This window comes from Paralichthys olivaceus, chromosome 21 (genome assembly GCF_024713975.1).
Source record: "Paralichthys olivaceus isolate ysfri-2021 chromosome 21, ASM2471397v2, whole genome shotgun sequence".
NCBI classification, from domain to species: Eukaryota; Metazoa; Chordata; class Actinopteri; order Pleuronectiformes; family Paralichthyidae; genus Paralichthys; species Paralichthys olivaceus.
The window spans coordinates 12,741,398-12,762,033 of NC_091113.1; the positions used below are offsets into that span (position 1 = coordinate 12,741,398).

Sequence of the window (20,636 nt, forward strand, 5' to 3'; positions counted from 1 at the left end):
GCTAGGGTGCAGGGCCGGGTTGTTAAAACTTTCACACTGAAGGGCCCCCCCTGGGTAGAGTGGCATAAATGACTTCCCAAAGAAAGAAAACGAGTAAGCTTGAACTCTCCCAACAAGTAAACTAGGCAAACTTCACAGCCGCTCTCTCTGCCACTTCTTAGATCAGCTGCACCACACTGCCTTGAGGAGAGACGGCAGCTCTGCCAGCTAAGAAAAAGGCATCTGCTCCCATTTCTTTTGTGTTTGTGAGTGTGCGTGTGTGTGTGTGTGTGTGTGTGTGTGTCCGCCTGGCCAACCGCCCCCTCCCCTGTGACGAGGTATCACTTCCTGGCCTGAGCCCACTTGACTGGCTGCCTTCCCATCTTCCTGCTGCGAGAGGCCTGCTTTCTGCTCTGCCAACTGACGTCAGAAAAAGGGGGAAAAGAAGTGGTTGTAGAGAAAGAGAGAGTTCAGTGTGTGTGTGTGTGTGTGTGTGTGTGATCCTTAAGGAAGTGAGTTTGAGGGTTAGACGTTCAGAGCGAGGCCACTACGTCTGCGGACATCTATAACTGAAGCCACAGTTTTTTAATGACTGTGTGTTGTCATTAGCAGTGACCAGCGGCTAAAAAAAAAGGGAAGTGGGATGTGATGAGACACTAAGACCAAATATCATGCCAGATATTTTTCTGACAATTTTTTCTTTAAAACAAAGTGAACTCAAATCTCAAAACAGCGTAAATTAATTTGCAAATTAATTGATGTGTGTGATTGATGTCATCTTTGCTTCCATATTTCTAGAAAACAATCTAACTTTGTGCTCGTGCTATCGCCACTAACTTTCAGTCGAGTAGCAACTAGTAAAATATTAAGAATTCAGATTTTATAATGCTCTCACTCAAAACTTTGTGTGCAAATACCCACTGCTTTTGCTCAGATTTGCTCTGCTCGTGCTCAAACCATGCACTTGCACTCAGAAATGTTGTTGCCTTGACAGATTTCCTACGCTACAGCTTCAGGTCTTCTGTTATGTGGTGTAATCATATGGAAAAACAAGTTTAATGTAAATAACATTATTCAGACTGAAACAGGTTGACAGCTGTGGGTGAAGTGGCTGTGAAGTTGTGAATGTAGTTTGCAAATGTGTATAATGCACCTTCCTGACAGATGTAGTAAAATTCACAGTGACCGAGTGGGCGTGTTGATGACGTTTCTGACACACAACAAACTGACTCAGGACAAAACAAACCACAGAATCACACAGGATGAAAAAGAGCTGCCACACAAACAGTAGATGCTGACCAAAATGTCGAGAGCTTTTGGTGATAAGGATCTACACCAGTGTTGATGTGCTGCAAACAAAAAAAAACGTCTTTAAACATTGTGGGATTAGGCATTGTTTGATTTTGTTTTTACCAATTTCCCAGCGAACAATTAATGTAGCTCGATTTTAAAAAATCTGGAACGTTTGGGAATTGATATCTACGAGTGTGTGAAATCAGGTGCAGCGCAGTTATGCTCTCTTCTGAGTGATATTCTGGTTGCAGGCGTGTTGTAGTACCCTGCATTGCTTTTAGCTAAACGTACCTACCTACTGTAAATACACTCAGTACCAAAATACACGAGGGCGCTGTGCGTCACTGTGTGAGTAAGGGTATCACATTTTCCCGGTTCATTTGGACGGATGCGTGAGTGAGGGTCCTGCTGTATATCTGAGTTATGTGTGTGTGGGAAACTCAGTGAGTGAGCAGAGGCTCGTTTTAGCCCACTCCCCTCTGCCGGAATCTACGTCAGTCGGAATCTATGTATGGCGACTCGCTCATCCTCAGCCACCCCCATATACAGACGGCCTCAAGACACACACACTAGCACATGCACATATACACACACACACGCACATATATGCCATTTAATTTGGGTTTGGACACCGCTCTACTATAAAATCAGTATAATTCAGAGAAGCATTAAAATAGTAAGATGGCTGATGGCCTCATAAAACCATCTGACACTGAAGATAAACATTTAACCGGAACCTTCGTGCTCGCAGTGAAGTCCTCTCTGTCAAGGTTAGAGCACGTTATACAATCTGTGTCGAACCGCATCTCAATTAACTCGACAGCAGGGAGGCACTCGAGTTAGTCGCTGGTCAACGAGGAAGCCAACCGTCCCTCCAAGTGTTAAGATGTTACTGCTCTGTGTCAGATTTAATGTCAGGCTTTCTGGCGCCCCGGTTGCCCTTTAGTGCAAGAGAATCACAAAAGGAATTGTGGGATACATAGCAACCGTTGCCAGTAGCCGCTTTCACTGAATGATTCTGACAGCTTCCAGCCCTCATTCAGTGGATAGCTGCTCCTTCGGTGGTATTTATAGCCGCTATTGATCGAGGACAGATTTGGCTGAGAGGGAAAAGCAGCACTTGAGATTTAGCGTCGCTCTATAGAATTGGCTTTGTGTGTCTGCATTTTTGTCGTGTGGAAAGAGCGCACTGTATGTCAGGGAGGAGGAAGGTGAATGTGAGGCCATCGCTTGTTCCTGGCACACGCTGTTTAAGTGTTGCATGTGAACAAGAAAATCATCAGCTCCTGCACTGTCCTCTCCAGACTACAAGCCCATCAGCTGCAGCCGTCCCTACACACTTAACTTCGAGTGCGTCAATCAATCCTGGCTGTTGGCTTGACTTGGCTGTAGGAGGCTACGATCGGAACCCAGACTCGCTGGGACTGCTCCAGGATGACTAATCCTCTATTTAAAGGGCTCACGGCTCAACTGAAGGCTGCTGGCAAACTGGCAATCAATTGTAGATGCTGAGGTGATGCAAGTCACTTTCAGGGAAACTGCAGATGGTCACTTAGTGCAACAAAAGTGCGTTTATACATCTATATCTAGAGGAAGGAGAGGTGACGCAGGAAAATAGTCCTTCTACCGCAAATATTTTTAATCATGAGCAATTGAACCGGACATGGCGACCTTTACATCGATACTTGCACAAATGCACGTCCTTCTTCCTGTCTGGGGTGCAGCGGTAATTGCTGTGATTATGTGTAAAAAAGTGATGCAGCTGCCGGAGGTACAGTACGAAGCACAGCCCAGCACAGTCAGCAGCAACCAAAGCAGCTTTAATCACAGACGTGACGGTCCTCTGGGTTATTACGGCTTCTGCACAATGTTTACTGATGCTGTGCCGACTGAAAAGTTCTCTGTTTAAATATATTGATGCGCACAACAAATAACAAGGAGGGAAAGAAAAGTTCACAAACTGTTTCGTCTTCTATGAGCACGGACATTTTAAAGAGATACTACACACCTAACTTTATTATTTGAGTGTTTGTGTTACACCAATACAGGTGTCGTGAATACTGTAAAATAAAATTTAAAAATGACTGCGTGCCACTCGGCCATCGCTGATGTTTCTGGCAACACCAGTTTGTTTCATGTTCCAGGTGAAAATGTGGATGGGTTGGAAGGCCATGGAATAAAATCACATTATGTGAAATGGGGCCTCTCCGGCAGCATCATTTTTCTGTGGAGGATTGACAGGTTAATGGTGAGTACCAACAACCCAACCATTACACTGTCAAATGTTCCTGTACACTTGCTTTAGAATACCCTGGCACGTCCAGACGAAACCTGGAAGATGTGTTTGCCAGACATTAGGAGTGCTACCTCCTCACAAGAGGTTTCTGCGGGATTTTGTTTTTCAAAGGAGACATTTAAATGTACTGCTTGTAGATTTGCTGTCAATTTTGCAAATTCTCAGTTGTGGTTCGTTACAGGTCAGAGGGTTAGGGAAATGTTGAACAGAAATACTTAACACACTTCACTGGGTCTATTTCCTGTGGTAGACTTATGAACTTTAGAAGCTTCATATTGCTTTTCCAATATTGAAGGAGCTGTATTATGCTCTTATTCAGGTTCATAATTTTAATTATGGATTTTACTTGAAAAGGTTTATATGCCCTAATATTCAGAAAACACTTTCCTCATACTGTCCATTGCTGCAACTCCTCTTTTCAGCCTCTGTCTGAAACACTTGGTCTTAGCCCCTGACTGTGTGTGTTGATACTATGGCAGCTGAGAAGGACATTCTTAATAATAAATAATAAATCTCAGAGGTAGATGACATGGGTTTAAATGCACGCATATCAAAATACACAAAAAAAAATTAGCAAAATAGAAGAAAGAAAAACTGAAAAGGCTAAATATGTCTGATTTAATTTACCTGCTGATAATTCTCAATGAACCATTTTGTATATATTATATCAGAAAATAGTGAAAAAGGTTAAACACTTAATCAGGGTGGATGTGAAGCTCTGCTTTGTTACAGGCCTGAACTGACTGACAGGAGGAGTGTTTAAAAGGTCTTAGATGGTTGCAGCAGTCAATACATGATAATCTCCCACACTGCAAACAGAAATGACCGTGTTTAAGTACATCCCTGATGCTGCTGCTGCTGCTGCTGCTTACCTGGCCAGTGCCTGGACCTTGGCTGTGTGCCTCTCCTCCAGCTCTGCCAGCTTCTTCTTCAGCATATCCGTTTCTTGCCTCAGGCCGGCTGAGTGCTCCATCTCCCCGTCCAGCAGACAGCGAAGAGACCTGTCGCACACATGACGCAGATCACACACATGTAACACAACTGCAAGCAAAATAAGACAGCTTTCCATGTCGACGTGTCTCTACATGTAGATGAGTCACTTTCATATCTGTGAAGAAACCATCATCCGTGACTCCATCGCTGTTAATTTAATGCCACAACTACAATTTATCACATAAATGAAAACACAGCTTGGCAGTGATTATGATGAATCACAAACATGTAAAAGCATAACTCTGACTTTTCTGGTCATTTCAACTGAATTTTATTGGACCACTTTCTGTCTTTTCCTTAACGATCCATTTTAGCAGCTGTTGCATGGGTTTGAATCACAGTCTCCTTATTTACGAAAAACAAAAAACACACCACTGAACTGTTTTCTGCCTCAAGTCAGCACAAAAACTGCCTCTCGTCTGAGGATGAGAAGAAAACAAGCTGACACAATTTATATTGAAAGATCATCCGATAACTCCTTCCAAGCTGAGTGTGTGGGTGGGTGTGTGCGTGTGTGTGTGTGTGTGTGGGTGTGTGTGTGTTTTTGAGGGCTTGCAAGCAGCAGATAAGCGAGGACATATCCCAACGTACGTGTTTTGTTCCTCCAGCTCGTCCTTCCTGTTCATCATGGCTACAATGGCCTGACGCAGCTCCACTGCAGAGGAGAGGAGAGAGTGAGACTTCAGCACTAACTCAAAACACATAAAACACACACACAGCAATAAGCATAAACTAGTAACCTTCAGTTTGATAAGTTTAGAAACCAATCCCACTTTTGCCCTTCCTGGATTATTGCTCTACTTTAGTTCCATCCCTAAAGTACAGTTTTTATGTTTTTCCACTGATAAGAAGAATCAACTCTTTTTTGTTTTTAAATGTAATACACACAGACAAATAGTGAGAATAGTTTCCTCCGAGAAGGAGGTTATTTTTTCATCTGCATTTGTTTTATTTGAAGCAAGACAATGATAAATGTCCTTGAAAATATTGGTGGAAGGATGTTGTATGGGTCAGGGAAGAACCCATTCAAATTTGGATCAGAAGGCTGAAGGAGGTTTTTATCCCTTTGTTTAACATTGTGTTATGCATTTCTTTTTTTAAATATTTCGGGAACTGATATCTATCGGTGTGCGAAATTTGGTGCAGCTTAATTTAATTTACGGGGATTGTTGGGCCTTGGCGGAGGTGTGTGCTTGACTGAGTTATGTTCTAGTCTGCTATGAATTCTACAAAATAGCAGACACCAGCAACTTCACTTGAAATTCCCAATATCTTTTGCAGCCTGAGACGCATCAGTCAGTTGATGTTGATGTCCTCTCTGGTGTTAAGGACAGAGTGGAGCCGGGCTGTGTGGGGCTACAGTGACTCATCTGCTTCATTACGCTTGGAGGTGCACAGGAAGGTTCCAGAGCTCCTGATAAGGCTCTTACCACTAATTTCCAAAAAAAACAACCATGAGCAAAAGGAGTTCATCTACCCTGCACCTTTCATTCCACCATTTACACACACGCACACGAGGAGAGACCACAACTCTCTTCTCATCACTAATGTAGGGTGTCAATGTAGCCACAGACACAAGTAGGTCTCCTCCAGCCCTGAGCTAAATGCCTGGTTGGGGAGGAGGAGAACCGAGAGGAGGAGGTGTGTGATGAGGAGCGCAACACGGGAGAAAGTATATTATCACCGCAGCTTCATTCTCCACATCAGCAGGCCAGAAATAAATGTGACCTTTACTCCAACCACGCGTTCACAGCGGGTGTCACGGACGAGCCATTAGGGACTTCAGTCGAGCCAGACGCCCCCTCTGCCCTCACAAGGGGACGTGGACAACGCAAGTGTGGAAATACATGTGTCTGCGACATGCACGACAGAGCCCATCTGCTGGGATCGGTGGAAAGTGTTTTTAAATGTAGGTTACTGTGTGTGCATGCGTGTGTTTGACCACCGGAAACCTACAAGTTGTTGCTGAATTCCAATAATAGAAGCATTAGCGCAGAGCTCGGCCATGTAATTGAGGTGCCGTGTGAATTGTAGACTGCAGAATCTCCGATCGATGGATTGTGTGTCCTCACGTGCAATCAGATCCGGATGAAAATCACGGAGGGGGAGCTTACGTTGTTGTTGTGAATGTGCTGCTGTTGTGATCAATGTCATGACAATGGAGTGCGGGTTGCCTTTTTATTCAAACTTGTATCAATATTGACCATATGACATGTCCAAATTGCACCAAAGTCCAAATTGCACTTCCTTGGGTCCATAACATGAACGGTTCTTGGATTATTCGATAGATTCCGTCTGTTTTTTTTGTTTTTGTTTACACTCTCTTGATGTGAAGCACCTGAAGCTGTGTTTCATTGTATTAAAGGTGCCATTTAAGCTATTATTATCAAGACCATTTCTACACAGAGCTTCTCCCACACAACTTATGTAGTGACAAACATCTGTGTTTATTTCACAAAGCCTCACTCACGAAAAAGGGCAAACACTGTCATCAGCTATATGTGCTATTCTTGAGAAGTAAATTTAGACACGCTGATATTTTGCTCATTCTTCTATTTATTGAAAATCATATTCCTTGGCTAACAATGTTTTTTTTACCTTTGTCATATATGTCATTTACCCTGCAAGGTACAGCAGAGATGGACAAAGCCACAGGTAAACAGGATATGATGCAATTAAAAGACGACAATAATGCATATTATATCTTTTAGCCTCAAGACCAAATTCTTAGAAAACCAGTGAATCATCAATTTGTGACATTACTTGCTTTCCAAGAGTTTATCTTCATGCCACTCTCCCTCTTCTTGCCTTATCTTCTTGTGGTTTCCTACGTTTTCCATGAACAACTTTGCGCAGCACCTCGAGAGACAGGCTGTAATTGTTGATTCGGGTTACGTGAGTGGGCGGGGAGAGAGCAGAAGCAATGTGACTGTGGATATTAAGAAGCAAGAGAGCAAGATTTTTCCGGCCGAGAAAAAAGTCATGGTCTCATCGCTCAAATTGCCAAAATTTGTTTTGGCTGCGTCGGATTCTGGAGTATTGAGCCGACGGAGGGCACAGATATTGGCATGCGTGCCTCTGTCAGGATGCATTTCCCGCAATGTGATTGTTGGACGTCAGAGAATCTGGAGATAGAGCTTGTTGAGCTCTGATTTTAAAATGGCCGACATGAAAACCACATGTTACAGGGTTTCAGACTTGATTTGTTTTTTACAGAAAACCCCATCATGATAACTGTCACCAGGAAGAGAGAAAGCATCTCACCTTTACTTGCATCCCTGATTTGGCTTCAGGAATAGATCAGGATTGAGTTAAAGGTTCTTTTATTTGTTTTTAAAGCTTTAAAAGACTTTTCTTGTACTTAGTGGCTGCATCCTTCGGAGGAGGCAGTGCCCGTGGGCCGCGTAGACCGCCTCCTTTGCGGGCAGCATGGATAACAAAGGCCGACCTGAAATGAGCCGGTCTGTTCTACAGAGGATCTCCACGATCGGTGTCACCGGCTGATCCCACCCTTACTGCTGTATCTTGCCAACAGAGGTAAAGTTGCACATGCATTGAAAGTTTTAACCTCCCTTGCTTAGTTTAACAGCCTCGTCCCGCCGCTGTGATATAGGTCTTCAAATGCAGCCTCTGAAGGATGCAGCCCCTGAGTTGACACAGCTATTGTGTCTCCTTTTATTGTGCAGCACGTTGGTTGACTTCTGTTGTTTTTAAGCGAGCTATATGAATAAACTTGACTTGGCTATAGATAAATAAGTCTTAAGATATGGTCTGATCTAAGTTAGATGGACTCTGAATGTTTAGAGGCTGCATTCAAGAACAACAGACACATGAATGACATAGTTTGTATGTGATGGGGACAATCTACTATGTACAATGTACAAATATTTGGCTTTGATAAAGATCAGATCACATTTTATGACCAAATGATGCAGAAAACGATGGAAATTCAAAGGGTTCTCATATTTTCTGTCTATAAACTGTTTATATCTTACTGAGGCCTCATGAAGCCGTCTCTACACAAGCGATTTGTAGATCACTCGCTCTTTCTGTGACCCCATGACCACCTCGAACAGAAAGCTAATAGATTTGACGACAGTTCAATCCTAGTACTTACAGGCAAGCTGCACTCACCTTTCCTGCCCTGGCTCTGCGTATCTTTTTCCCTCATACACATACACACACACACAAACACACACACACACACACACGAGCAGCATCAGTGTGAGCAGCTATGAGTCTAAACTCTGATTACCTCCAGGGCACCAGGCAGAACAACCAGCCACATGAAATGCTCATGATGTATATTTCTTTAAATCTCAATTTCCTTTTTTTATCCACATGTGACATCTCACAGCTGATCTGCTGGAATTCACACAATCTTAAGTTGCCCGCAAGCAAAATCCTCTGAGAGAAGTAGATGAGTGAGTAATTACGCACAGTGACATGTGCACACACAGGAGCAACAGTGCCATCTGGTGGATTGTTTTCCATGCTGGAGGAATAACAGTAAAGGCACTGGCACGGGGCTTGATTTAATTTGCCGCAGCAACAGCTGGTTTCTGACAAAAACATGTTTGGGAACTATCGAATGATTCATTACCAACACAAACTTGTTATGAACATACATTTCTCATCTGATATAACGTGAGCAGGAAGTGTATTTTTTACTGTCATAACTGATGTGAATCTTTTGTATGTTTAATTTGATTTATATTATATCCGATCAGCAGTCGGCGATTGCTGTGTGTGAACTCTTCAAAGATGCGACTCGAGGGGTTCGCCGATTCCAACTACATTTCTAACAAGCTAAATATATAGACAAGTCGGCGACACCAACAGCCAATCAGAGCACAGGAGGGCTTGAAGGCTTATGTAGTGGTGAGGTGTCCCCTGATACATTTTTTTAATTTCCACATTTCTGCAATAGAGTGAAATCGAGAAATAACCATGCATGAGAGGGACAAAAAAAAAAAGTTGGGGACTGTTTTCAGTCATAGCTGCTCTCTATTCTTTACAACTGTAATGTCCACTGAAAGGTTTCACCTCCTGCAGCCTCGTGAAGAGCAGGAGGATCAGTCCGACTCCTCATGCCGTTTCCCGCGTGTTTTTTTTTTGTTTGGACACCAGACTGGTCGGGTGTTTATCCTTGTAAAAGGTTGTGTAGTGTGTGACCCCCCCTGCTCCCAGTCAGACATGTAGCATGTCTATACAACGACCGACAGAAGATCAGACGACAGCAAGTCATGTGGTGCATTTGCCTCAAGACGTTACTGTGATGATAATGAATCCTTTAGGTTGTGACAACACGAGTCCTGTTGAGCAGTTAAAGTGATATAATTGCTGTTAAGTGAAGTCATGCGGAAAGATGTTCACTTGTCTCACATGTGCAATAATCAATGATGATTCATTCCACAGGAACAGACAAACAACCCAAAAAATATGAGCAAGAGAGAGAGAGAGAGAGAGAGAGAGAGAGAGGGAGAGAGAGGGGGGGGGGGGGGGGGGGGGGGGGGGGGTAGTATGAGACAGACAGATGGGAATAGGAAAGACACTCACCCACTGTCATGGACTCTGGCAGACCAGGTGTCGGCAGGATGCTGGAGATAGGAGCAGACGGCGCCGGTGGACTTGACTCCATGCTGTCAAACACGAAAACATGAATCAGGTACTTCTGAATCTCTTTGAACTATGTTGCAACTGATTTTTGTGCACAAAAACACAATTTTCTATTTAGTCCTGGAACAAGATTTTACCCTGCACCAGAAATAATCCCTGTGACAACACATCACATCCGCCTTGCGCCTTACTTGAACGTTAGCTCCGACCTGCTGCTCTCACAGTTTCCCACCGGCCCCGTTGACTCACACTGAGCAGGAAATCCAGCCGCGTCCTCGACAGAGCTCACTGAAACAGAATGAAAGTAAAGGTGAAACCACAGAGCGATAGAGAAAGTACCTTAACTTCAAACAAAAAGAAACTGATCGTCAATGCAGATTTAAAAACCAGTCAAACAAAACAGCATTTTAAATTGTAATGAGTTGAAAATAAGGATCAGTGAAGCACTGCAGACTCAAGGCAGAGAAGATGATCATTTAGCATCTTTTTTTTTTAATTCAGTTTTGTAGGTGCAGGGCTCTCTATGAGCTCTGTGGCTGTTGTTCTGGTGGGGGCAGTATCAAACCTGGCTGGGGGTCCGCAGGGTTCAGAGGGATGAGGATGTCAGAGCTGCTGTGGTTTGTCATCACCTGTAGAGAGCTCCACGTGGACACACTGGACAGACTCCCGACCACCACCCTAAATAATAACAAGTTTAATCCGGGTCAGTTTGTTTGTCAGCTTTTAACATTTTGGAGTAAAACCTCAACTGCACAACATATTATTCAACCATATCAACTATTCTAGGATTATGTAGTGGTTCTGCTCCATTTATTCCACTACTTGGCGGAGGTAATATTTTCAGCCCGGTACATTTGTCTGTCCGTCTGTTTGTTAGTTAGCAACAAGAATGTATTCTCCACTTTCTTTAATATTGCGAGATAAGACATTTTTCAAGATTTTCAATATTTTGTAAGGGAATCATTTATGGATCTTGATTACAATAAATCAAGCACATTTAAGTCTGATATCTATGAGTGACTGAATACATTTTAAGGGGACTGTTGGGCCTTGGCAGAGACATGAGCTTTACTGAGAGCCATTCTTTTTATTTGTTATAAGTAGATTTATAGATGTTTATTGAAATTGACATACAGTGTAAGCCACAGTGAATCTAATCTAAATCATTTCTGTGCAATAGGATTTAACTGAGTAACGACTCAGAGAAGAAGTTAGGGTCCATCAGACAAAAGTTCCTGTTGTTTTTGGAAGGCACGCTTCAGCTTCACATACACTTTACTCTTTCAGAGGAAGCAAACAACACAATCTGGTCTATTCACTGTCTTGTGTCATGAATTAATCTTGTGAGGAGAGTAAAAACGTTTTTAAAGATCTATAAAAAAATGTATCCTGTATTTTGTCTTGGCAAATAAACCTAAAATCTGTCACACTTTTTTATAATATTGGTTGATTATCAACTATTTCAGGCTCTGAATATCTTTGTTTTCTGATGAACAGAGAGAAACAGGCTCTGTCCTATTAATCAGGAACCTTTAATTTGTCAACAAGGTAAAAAGAATGTGAGCACTTGTAAATAACAAGTATTCTGCCAAAGCCCCACGTTGATTTCTATCATAAAAAAAAGAAACGTGAACTATTTATTTTTAGACTTTTTATAACTTGACATTCAGTGGATGTTTTCTGACTCACTGATCAGAGCTGATCCTCTCCTCCTCCTGAGGTTGTGCTCTGGGTTTGTACATCTCCTCCTCCTCTTCCTCCTCGTTGTCGATGCTCTTTCTGTCGGGCAGAGGGGGCGTAGTTGCGGGAGGCGTACGAGAGGGATGCGGGGACCCAACCCAGCTGACTATGCCGGGTTCCTCCAGGCCGTTCTGCGCAGGCGACTGGGAGTAGGCCGGCTCCAGTAGGTCTATCCCTTCCTCCACGCTGCTCTGAGCTGGAGCGGTGTGACTCTTCCTTATCGTGCCTGTTTTCTGGGAGTCCTCCTCCCCCTCCTCCTCGTCCTCCGCCCCACCATCCAGATCATCATCAAAAGAAATGATGTTGGTGATCTTCTTTTTCCTGCGGCGCTCCTTCCTCAGCCCTGAGTCTGGGCAGGATAAAGATGAAAAAAAGTTAACTAAACCTTTAATCTCAAGCTTCAATTAAGTAAAAACTTAAATGGATTCAATACTTTTCTGTCTAGACTGGCTCCGTCCAAGCGTTCATACAAAGTTTAGCAACGATGACATCAGCATCTAAACTTTATTTCACTTACTCGACTTAAAAAGCATTTCACACTGACTGTGGTTCAACCCTCTTCCTTTGCAGCGCCTCGCTGTGCATTAGCGAGTCTTCCACCGCGGAATAATCTAATGGCTCTTGCCACCTAAAAGAGGTGGTGCACCAATTTGGAATTTAATTTGCATTCAATCCACTGGAAGGTTTTAGCACCACACAGTAAAAATTTAAAAGCTTGTCCATCTCACCGAGGAGAACACATAGAGGGAAAGTTTTCCGCCGACAGGAAGGAGCGGGGCAGCTACAGCTAAATGAGGTCAAATAAGGAGGCCGAGGTTCTGGAAGTTTATTCATTTCATGGGGGATTTCATCTCCGCTGCTGCAGCTCCGTGCTGCACATGCCTGGTGATGCATCCGTTAGATTCTATAAGTGCATTTATTAAACATGCCGGAACTGAAACGTGTTGTTTTTGTGTTGCTTCTGAGCGTAAACACATTTTCAGAAATTGCAGCATTCGATGTGTCTCCCACCTCTGTCACAATTATATTATTTCATCATTAAAACATAACACTGATATTTTGGTCTTTTGTTTGCAATAGAATCCAAAGTATAGATGAAAATTAGATTGCATTTATCATTAAAACAGCGCAGTCTTACCAAAAACAAATAACCAACTTTTAATTTCTTGCTGCAACAAAAAAACAAGACATATCAACTGTCATTTCCTACCAGCAGAGGTGCTGCGCGGAAGAACAGGTAGCGGGTCCGACGCTCCATCCCCTCTGGGGGTGAATCCGGGCACCACGGCCGTGGCTGTGCTGATCTCACGCAGGAGGCTGCTCACCCCCTGAGTAGACTCCTTCAACAGGCTGCCGATGCCCTGCGTGGACTCCTTGAGGAGGTGGGAAACCGACGGGCCTCCACTTCGCGTCAACCCGCCGTTCAGGTCGGTGTTGTCGATGTTGATGGCAAACAGGATGGAGTTCAGGCCTGAGCACAGCAGAGAGAGAGAGACTGTGCATGAAAGGAGAGGAAATGCTCTGGCAGGAGATCAGTGGTAATTATTCTTAATATTTTAGAGTTTGTGGTCATAAGTCGTGCTCATCAATAGTTCCACAGTAAGAGAACACCCATTAACATTAATAGAGTTTGGGCAGCAGCTCTCAGTCAGCCCAGCCTAAACCATTAAAGTGCAGAGTCAGTGAATTTCCTGCTTTTACAGCAGCTTTGTTTGTGTGAGGCCTGTTCACATTTCAGTGAGAGTGAGGCAGTGATGCCCATTACACAACAGGATCAGATTTCTGGATGGATAATAAACAGAGGCACAACTTTGCTGATCTGAGATGCTTATCATGAGAGCGGAGGGAAAAAAACGCCTGGCCTGAGGCGTGGTACCAGACATAGAATGTGTATGGTGGCCATTTCAGAGTCAGACTGTCAGCTTGGTTCAACTTTTATCAATTTGAAGCATACTTTACTAGCTTCAGTTACTGTTGCTACTTTTACCTTCGACAAGGAGTTTTTTTCCACACCCTTTTCTCGTTTGTTTGTCAGCAGGATAACACAAAAACTTGGTGGAAGAAACTGACTTAATTTTGGCATGAACCTGGACAAAGGAGCGGAACCAGGATTTGTTTACTCTTTGCGACATTGGGCATTTTTTAATATTTGCATACTTGATATGCGCTATGAGTGTTCTATTTTGCAACTGCAATTGTTGGGATACTAACGATGCAGCTAATGATGATGACGACATGCTGAACATTAGCATGTGAAATGCTACTTAAAAAGCTGTTATATTTGCATAACCTGCAACATTAGCATGTTAAAGATAATAATTATATTAATGTTATTGATGAGTAACAGTCAGTTACAGCACCAGCATGGCAAAACAATCTGTCAAACCTGAACCCTGACAGTTTGTTGTGTAGTATGATCACCTACAATTACCCAACGTTACATCAGACGTGTATATAATGACAGCTCCCCAGGAGTGAGGCCAAAAGGTCTTGGCCTGCTGCAGTTTTCTCAAACATGCTATCTGTCGTTTCGGTAGTTCTTATCACACTGACATTTGTTCAAGTTCATTTTTCTGGTAAGTTTGGTTCAGATTTTTTTTTTTGATGCTATGAAGATGATATGTAAGACTGTGGGTCCTAATGAACAAGATGGCAGCGTCTAGATAGTGGGAAGAAGTGGAGAAGTGTTGTCCATCTTTATATACACTATATATTCTTATGACACAAACTGACCTGCAGCCATGGTGGGGAGCATACTTGCTCTCTCTTCATCAAGAATAAAAGCCCCGTCTTCATAGTAAGTTCTGGAAGAGAGGTAACAGTACATCTAATCAACAGAGCGAATCCCTGCAAATGTAATATAATTAAAGTAGATTTGCAATCTAAAAACATCTTCTCATAATATAAAAATATAAACACACAGACAAGCAGTACTAACCCCAGACGTGGGCGGTCAGCCAGCAGTGTGTGCAGGTAGCGCTCCAGCGAGTGCTCGTTGAGGGCGCAGCGCAGCCACGCACGACCCCGACCCAGCTCCGAGGAAATGTGACGCAGCGAGTAGAACCGCTGGAGCTCATGGCGGTTAAGGTGCTCCTTCACGTAGAACCAGAAAGTCAACTCTGGTGGTGGATAAAAAGCAAAAAAAGACACAAGGAGAGGGTGAAAAAGGAGAAGAGGCGATGGGAGGTGAAAGGTGGCGTGATGGGGGCATTAAGAGGAGAAAATGAGGGAGGAAAAGTTGCAGGGAGGAGAAGAGGAAAAGGCAACAAGGTTTATAAAGATGATGAAGAGTCAACAAGGGGAAGGGAAAAGAAGAACAGGGGAGGCAAAGGTGAAACAAGGTGAGACAAAGAAGGGGAGAATTAGTTTTTCCTCATTTGTGAAAAATAACCGTTCTTGAGTCACACAAAGGGTCAAACACTTCTGGAGTCCTGAGAGTCGACACATCTTTGCTCTCTCATTAAAAAATATCCACAGTTTCTGGCACGCAGCTCCATCCTCACTTCCTACCTGTCACCTCTCCATATTTCACACTGACCTCACGACTCACACCGTTTTTATTATTTTCTACGACAAAGAGAAGAAAAGATAAAATAACCTCTGAGGGGGTTTCCGTATAAAGTTTTCTAAGGGGGGGCGCAGTAATTAATAGGAATGAGAGTTACGCTTCTTTTCTGCATATAATGAGCGTGTGACCTCAGACCAGTGTGTTAAAATGACGTCTGCTATTTCTGGCTTTAAGGACTCGGCTTCATTAATGAGCTGCAAATCCACGAATTCAGCCACAATCCTTTCTTGTAATTGACTGTGAAATACAGAGAACGTCAGATATGCTAATGCTTATATGGTGGCTGCCGTTACAGAAGTCATGCATTTCTGCTGCAACGTGGAATTAATAACTATGGGGGTCTTCAGTACAACGCAGTAGAAGCAATTAAGGGAAATGTGAAACTAATGACTCTCGGTTTGAGAAAATGGACGACACGAGGGACGCTCTAAAGTGAAGCCAAACGTCTTGATCGCCCTCTGGTGGCTGGCTGCAGTAAAGGTCATGAAGCCCAAACAATACACCAAATATGTCATTTAGCTTGTTTTTAATCACACTGTTTTATATTTTTACTGTAAGTTTGATTTCAATTAGTTATTTGATGCTATAAAAACTATTGACAGCTGAGACTGTGTATTAGTGGGACCTCAATACCTCAGGGAGCTTTGAGGGACAAAGGAGGAGAATCCCAAAACTAAAACATCTATGTTTTTTTATATAAAAGTATTGTGTTTTTTTAAAGCTGCCTCAGGTTCCAAGACTTTTTACTACAAACTAAACTTCAACTAGACTACAGAGAAACAACCCAGGTATTTTTTCTTTACAACAGCAGAAGTAGAAATTTACCAGATGTCTTTTTTGTACCTGCTAATTTTTAGTTCCACATGATGCTATCGGCAGTTTGGGATCTTGACTGCAATCAAAAATAAACTACTGTAGGTTTGAACAAGGCTTGAAAACATGGCATTCATTTATGATGACAAACTGGCAACATTCATCAAATCTTTTAAGGACTGTGGTACTGACCATCGAGACAGAGAGACAGAGGTTTGACGGGAGAGCAGAGAGGACAAAGTGAAACACTGAAGCAGAAATCATCCAGCGTTTGTGCGTCCTCTCTGTATTCTAATAATCTGGTCTCAAGGCAAGGTGGTGATTATCCTGCAGCTCAGAACTTCACACTGATTCATCTCCGTCCTCCAACCCGTCATGACAAGCTGCCCTCTGGCAAGGTTACAGCTTTCTCTGGTCTCCTTTTCTCCCCTCAAGATAAAGGCTGGAGGCTGATGTTAAGTTTCTGCCCTTATTTCCAACTTGAGACCTGAGTTTAACAAATCGTGCAGCAACCACCCGACCCCTGGAGCATCATACCTGCTTCGGCCTTGCTGCTGAAGCCCGCAGCCTGCTTGAGTGCGGCAGCAGTTAGGGCCAGACCTCTGCTTTTCCTCAGGCCGTGCTGCAGCACCGCTTCAAACTGGGCGCACAGACAGATCACTCTGCGGAGAAAAGGACGGGTTTTACTGGAGGAGGGGGTTTGTTATCCAGTGGTCACCTTTAACGCTTACAGGTACAGTGGTATGAAGGAGTGTGTCCACCGCTATTTAAAACTGTAGATGAAGATGATGAATCACTAAAGTCTGATGAAGCAACGTCGGTTAACCATTTTTATATACATTTTATTTTACTAGTCTTGCATTTCATAAATTAAACCAACAATATCTAACTTCAGCCACTAGGGGTCTCCCAATCGAAACGACAACAACATGAAGCAGTGTGGGATCATGGGAGTTGTTGTCGCCACTATTTGCAGAGAAAAATCTACTACTCAGGCACAATTTATGTTCACAGAGAAGGTCAAGGTCAATTTAATTCATGGCAGCAAACAGCAGTGAATAACTGTGATCTATCACGAGGGACCAATCCAAATAAAAGACAATAACACAAATAAAGTGGATATGACACAATTAAAAGACGACCAAAATGATATGTCCTGTTACCTTGAATAAAACTGAGTTTGTTGTATGAACATTGTGGGAAAACATTTTGGTAATGTATACACGTCAACAAAATATTTAACATGGGTCTAATCAGTTTTAGACATTTTGTAACATATTGAACCTTATCTTATACCAAATCTTTCGTGCTGCTTAAATGTAATAAAACGTACTGTATCAACATTTTCAGATCACTGCACAGAAGAGGCTGCAGCAAGTCGAACACACACTGGATCACTACAGCGTCAAGTGGCCTGAAACTGCACACGTAAACCAAACAGCCCGTGTGTTTGCTGAGGAGATTTAGAACAACCACTGAACTTCTCGGAAACAGGCAGCTTCTCTTACCTGCTGTCCGAGTCGGTGGCGATCTCTTTCCTTCCTCCAAAGCGAATTTGGCACTGTGAAGAGATGAGGGGGGAATGATAGGAGCTGCCCAAGAAACATCTCATTCTTCAGTGTTCAAACCCAGAACACAATCAACACATTTCAGGGGCCTGCAGTAGCCACAACACTGTATTTTTTGTTTTTTCTATAATATGACACAACCAGTAAGCTGCAGTTTCACAGAAACTCAAACATGACGTCATCTAGAGTCGTGGTTATGCTGTATCCTTGTTTTACTTCTCATTTTACTAATTGTTGTGCGTAATTGTTCATGTGACCTGCTTGATAGACATCTGTGTCTTTATAAGCTGCTCTCAGAATCGTAATGAGGTTTGCACACTTTCCTGAAAATTCCCGGAGGGGCTGCATTTTAAAGCGTAGATGACAGAGCCAATTGTTCCCGGACATTTTCCAGAACCTTTCATATACCGGCACATGAGAGAAAAACAGTAGGAAAATGTCGAGTAGGAATGTTGATGACGTTTCTAACACGCAGCGGAAGCAAAACAAACAAGAACTTAAGTATTAAAGGGTGGTAAAGTGGAGCCACGCACATAGAAGACACCAACAAAGATGTCGACTCAGAAAGACAGCGAGATTCAAGAGCCTATGCCAGTGTCGAAGTTCCTAACCCCAACACAGAAAAGGAAATGTGATCATGTCTGACTCCTGCTGCTTTCTCTATATTTGAAAGGCAAAACAGGAAGTTCATGTCTGAAAACCACTTAACAGTTATGTCACTGATTGATCAATTAATTATGCTCAGTATCTGTGCATGTACTTTTGTGTTGTTTGTTTTTAGCCATGTGTCTATATGTTATTTCATGTTTTTTGAGGGGGTTTTTTTTACCATCAACCTGTCAGGGACTGCAGATGAAAACTAGTTTCGTGGCTAAATCGAACCTAAACTTACTGTGTGTTTAGACTAAGGTACACATGTAAATTAATGTGTATTGTCCCTTCTAAATAAATAGATGTAAAGACTGTAAAACCTGAGCAGAAGCATCATCACCTGAATAAATGTGCCATTAATAATGCAGGTTCACAGGAACTTGAGGATTTTCTCTTTATGTCTAATCTGCAGCACTGTGATTTCATACAAATCCAGACAGGACCTGATACGTACACTTCCTACTTTCTCTTTTTTTTCTATGTATGGGGAAAGGTCAACAGATTAAAAAAAACATCTATCAATGCTTTATTTCTTTCCACACTCAATGGAAACCTGAATTTCACAGAACACTTTTCTATAATAACACTTGAATTCAACCATTTATCTTGCAGAAAACATCTACCCAACATTTTTGCACCTTATTCAAAAAAAGATGAACTTGCAAAGTTTCACGTCTTGTTTAGTGTACAGTAGATGGGGGAAGTTAAGGTTTTAAGAAGTCCTTCATTTCCACATTCCAGTGAAATATGTGACTACACCAATACTTCATGTGAACTGATTTCTTAATCATGCAGACACAGATACAAGTGTATGGAAGTGTTGATCTTTCTCTGTATATTCACTTCTAAACAGCAACATTAATTGAAGGCAGAACGTACAAGTTTTCTTCTTCCTTTCCTTCCAATCAAGTTAAAGTACTAAATGTGGCCACGTGTGACTTTTGTGTGAGTCTGACAGAAACTCACCTGTTTGACAGCGTCCAGCAGCCTCTCCAGGAGGTGTTGTCTCTTGGTATCACTCTGCTGAGTGCCTGCAGCAGCGACGACACACACAGGAAACAACACAAATGTGATTTGTGACAGATAATAAAGAAAATGACTGATGTGCACACTTGATTTGTATCGATCCTGCATGTTCACATCAAAAGGAAAGATATTATTTCTGTTGTGGAAAAACACAGTTTGCAATAATGACATTTTTCATCTTGGTATTATTTTGGTCATAATGTCCAGTATGAGCTCAATACATGTAAGGTTTGGGGTAAAAACGAAGACGTTTCCAGAGAATCAGTGTTTTTTTCCCAACAAATGGTTGATAAATAGAAAAAAGTCATTAGCGTCTAGAATTACTTAATGTAGTCCTTTAATGTTTATGACTACAGCATTTCTCTGATTCACATCTATGCGGTTATATATAGCGTTATAGATATTATATAAGTCTGCCGGTCCACTGGTGCAGATGGATCATGACTTGTCAAATCATCGCACTCTTGTTTTGCACCTCACAGATCTTAATGAAATTTGGCCGCATGAGTTCACTGCAGCTTCGTAATAAAAGTGATGATATCTCAGCCAAGACTCAAAACCAAGGACCAAACTCTCTGCAGGTCTTCATGACATTATAAAATAACTTTGGTGACAGTAAAATAAAAGCAGGATTATTTGCAATGGAGCTTTAACTGTCGTGATCACTAATCTTCAGCTCTTCACCAAAAAGTTCAAACCTCATTAACCCATATCTCCTGTATTTAAAATCTGTGACACATGACATAATGGTTGCATGTATTTCCCATTGAAGATTTTCATTGAGGTATGTGAAGGTGTGGTGTCTTGACACTCAATGAGTTGGGCAGTTCTTTATTGACTTGATGCCACTTCAACATGAACCAGTGAGGTGTCCTGCAGCTTGTCACAGAGGATCTGAACAGTAAGAGGAGCGGAGATGCAAATATGTTGATTTAAACTTTACGTCCAAAAGTTCATCGAACCAGTGCAACCAATGTAAAAAGTTAGTCTGGAGCCCTGGTGTGATTTATGTGTTAACGATAAACAATAATTTAGCACGGCCCTCAAAGGATGTTGTGAAAATTGAAAAGGCCCTGGATAGAGAGAAGGT

The 20,636-nt window shown here is 42.5% G+C and overlaps 1 protein-coding gene across 2 annotated transcripts in view; it reads right to left on the bottom strand.

Moving 5' to 3' along the window:
* snx29 (sorting nexin 29) overlaps positions 1-20,636 on the bottom strand; it is a 130,702-nt gene that overhangs the window by 109,308 nt on the left and 758 nt on the right. For both annotated transcript variants that reach the window (XM_069517184.1, XM_069517185.1), the window contains exons 2-13: positions 19,487-19,551; positions 17,810-17,862; positions 16,839-16,963; positions 14,859-15,039; positions 14,654-14,724; positions 13,131-13,391; positions 11,870-12,269; positions 10,746-10,858; positions 10,372-10,468; positions 10,121-10,203; positions 5,153-5,216; positions 4,441-4,569 (exon numbers count right to left, since the gene is read on the bottom strand). In XM_069517184.1, the coding sequence (XP_069373285.1) occupies positions 4,441-4,569; positions 5,153-5,216; positions 10,121-10,203; positions 10,372-10,468; positions 10,746-10,858; positions 11,870-12,269; positions 13,131-13,391; positions 14,654-14,724; positions 14,859-15,039; positions 16,839-16,963; positions 17,810-17,862; positions 19,487-19,551 (1,642 nt within the window). The remainder of the gene's footprint in view (positions 1-4,440; positions 4,570-5,152; positions 5,217-10,120; positions 10,204-10,371; positions 10,469-10,745; positions 10,859-11,869; positions 12,270-13,130; positions 13,392-14,653; positions 14,725-14,858; positions 15,040-16,838; positions 16,964-17,809; positions 17,863-19,486; positions 19,552-20,636) is intronic.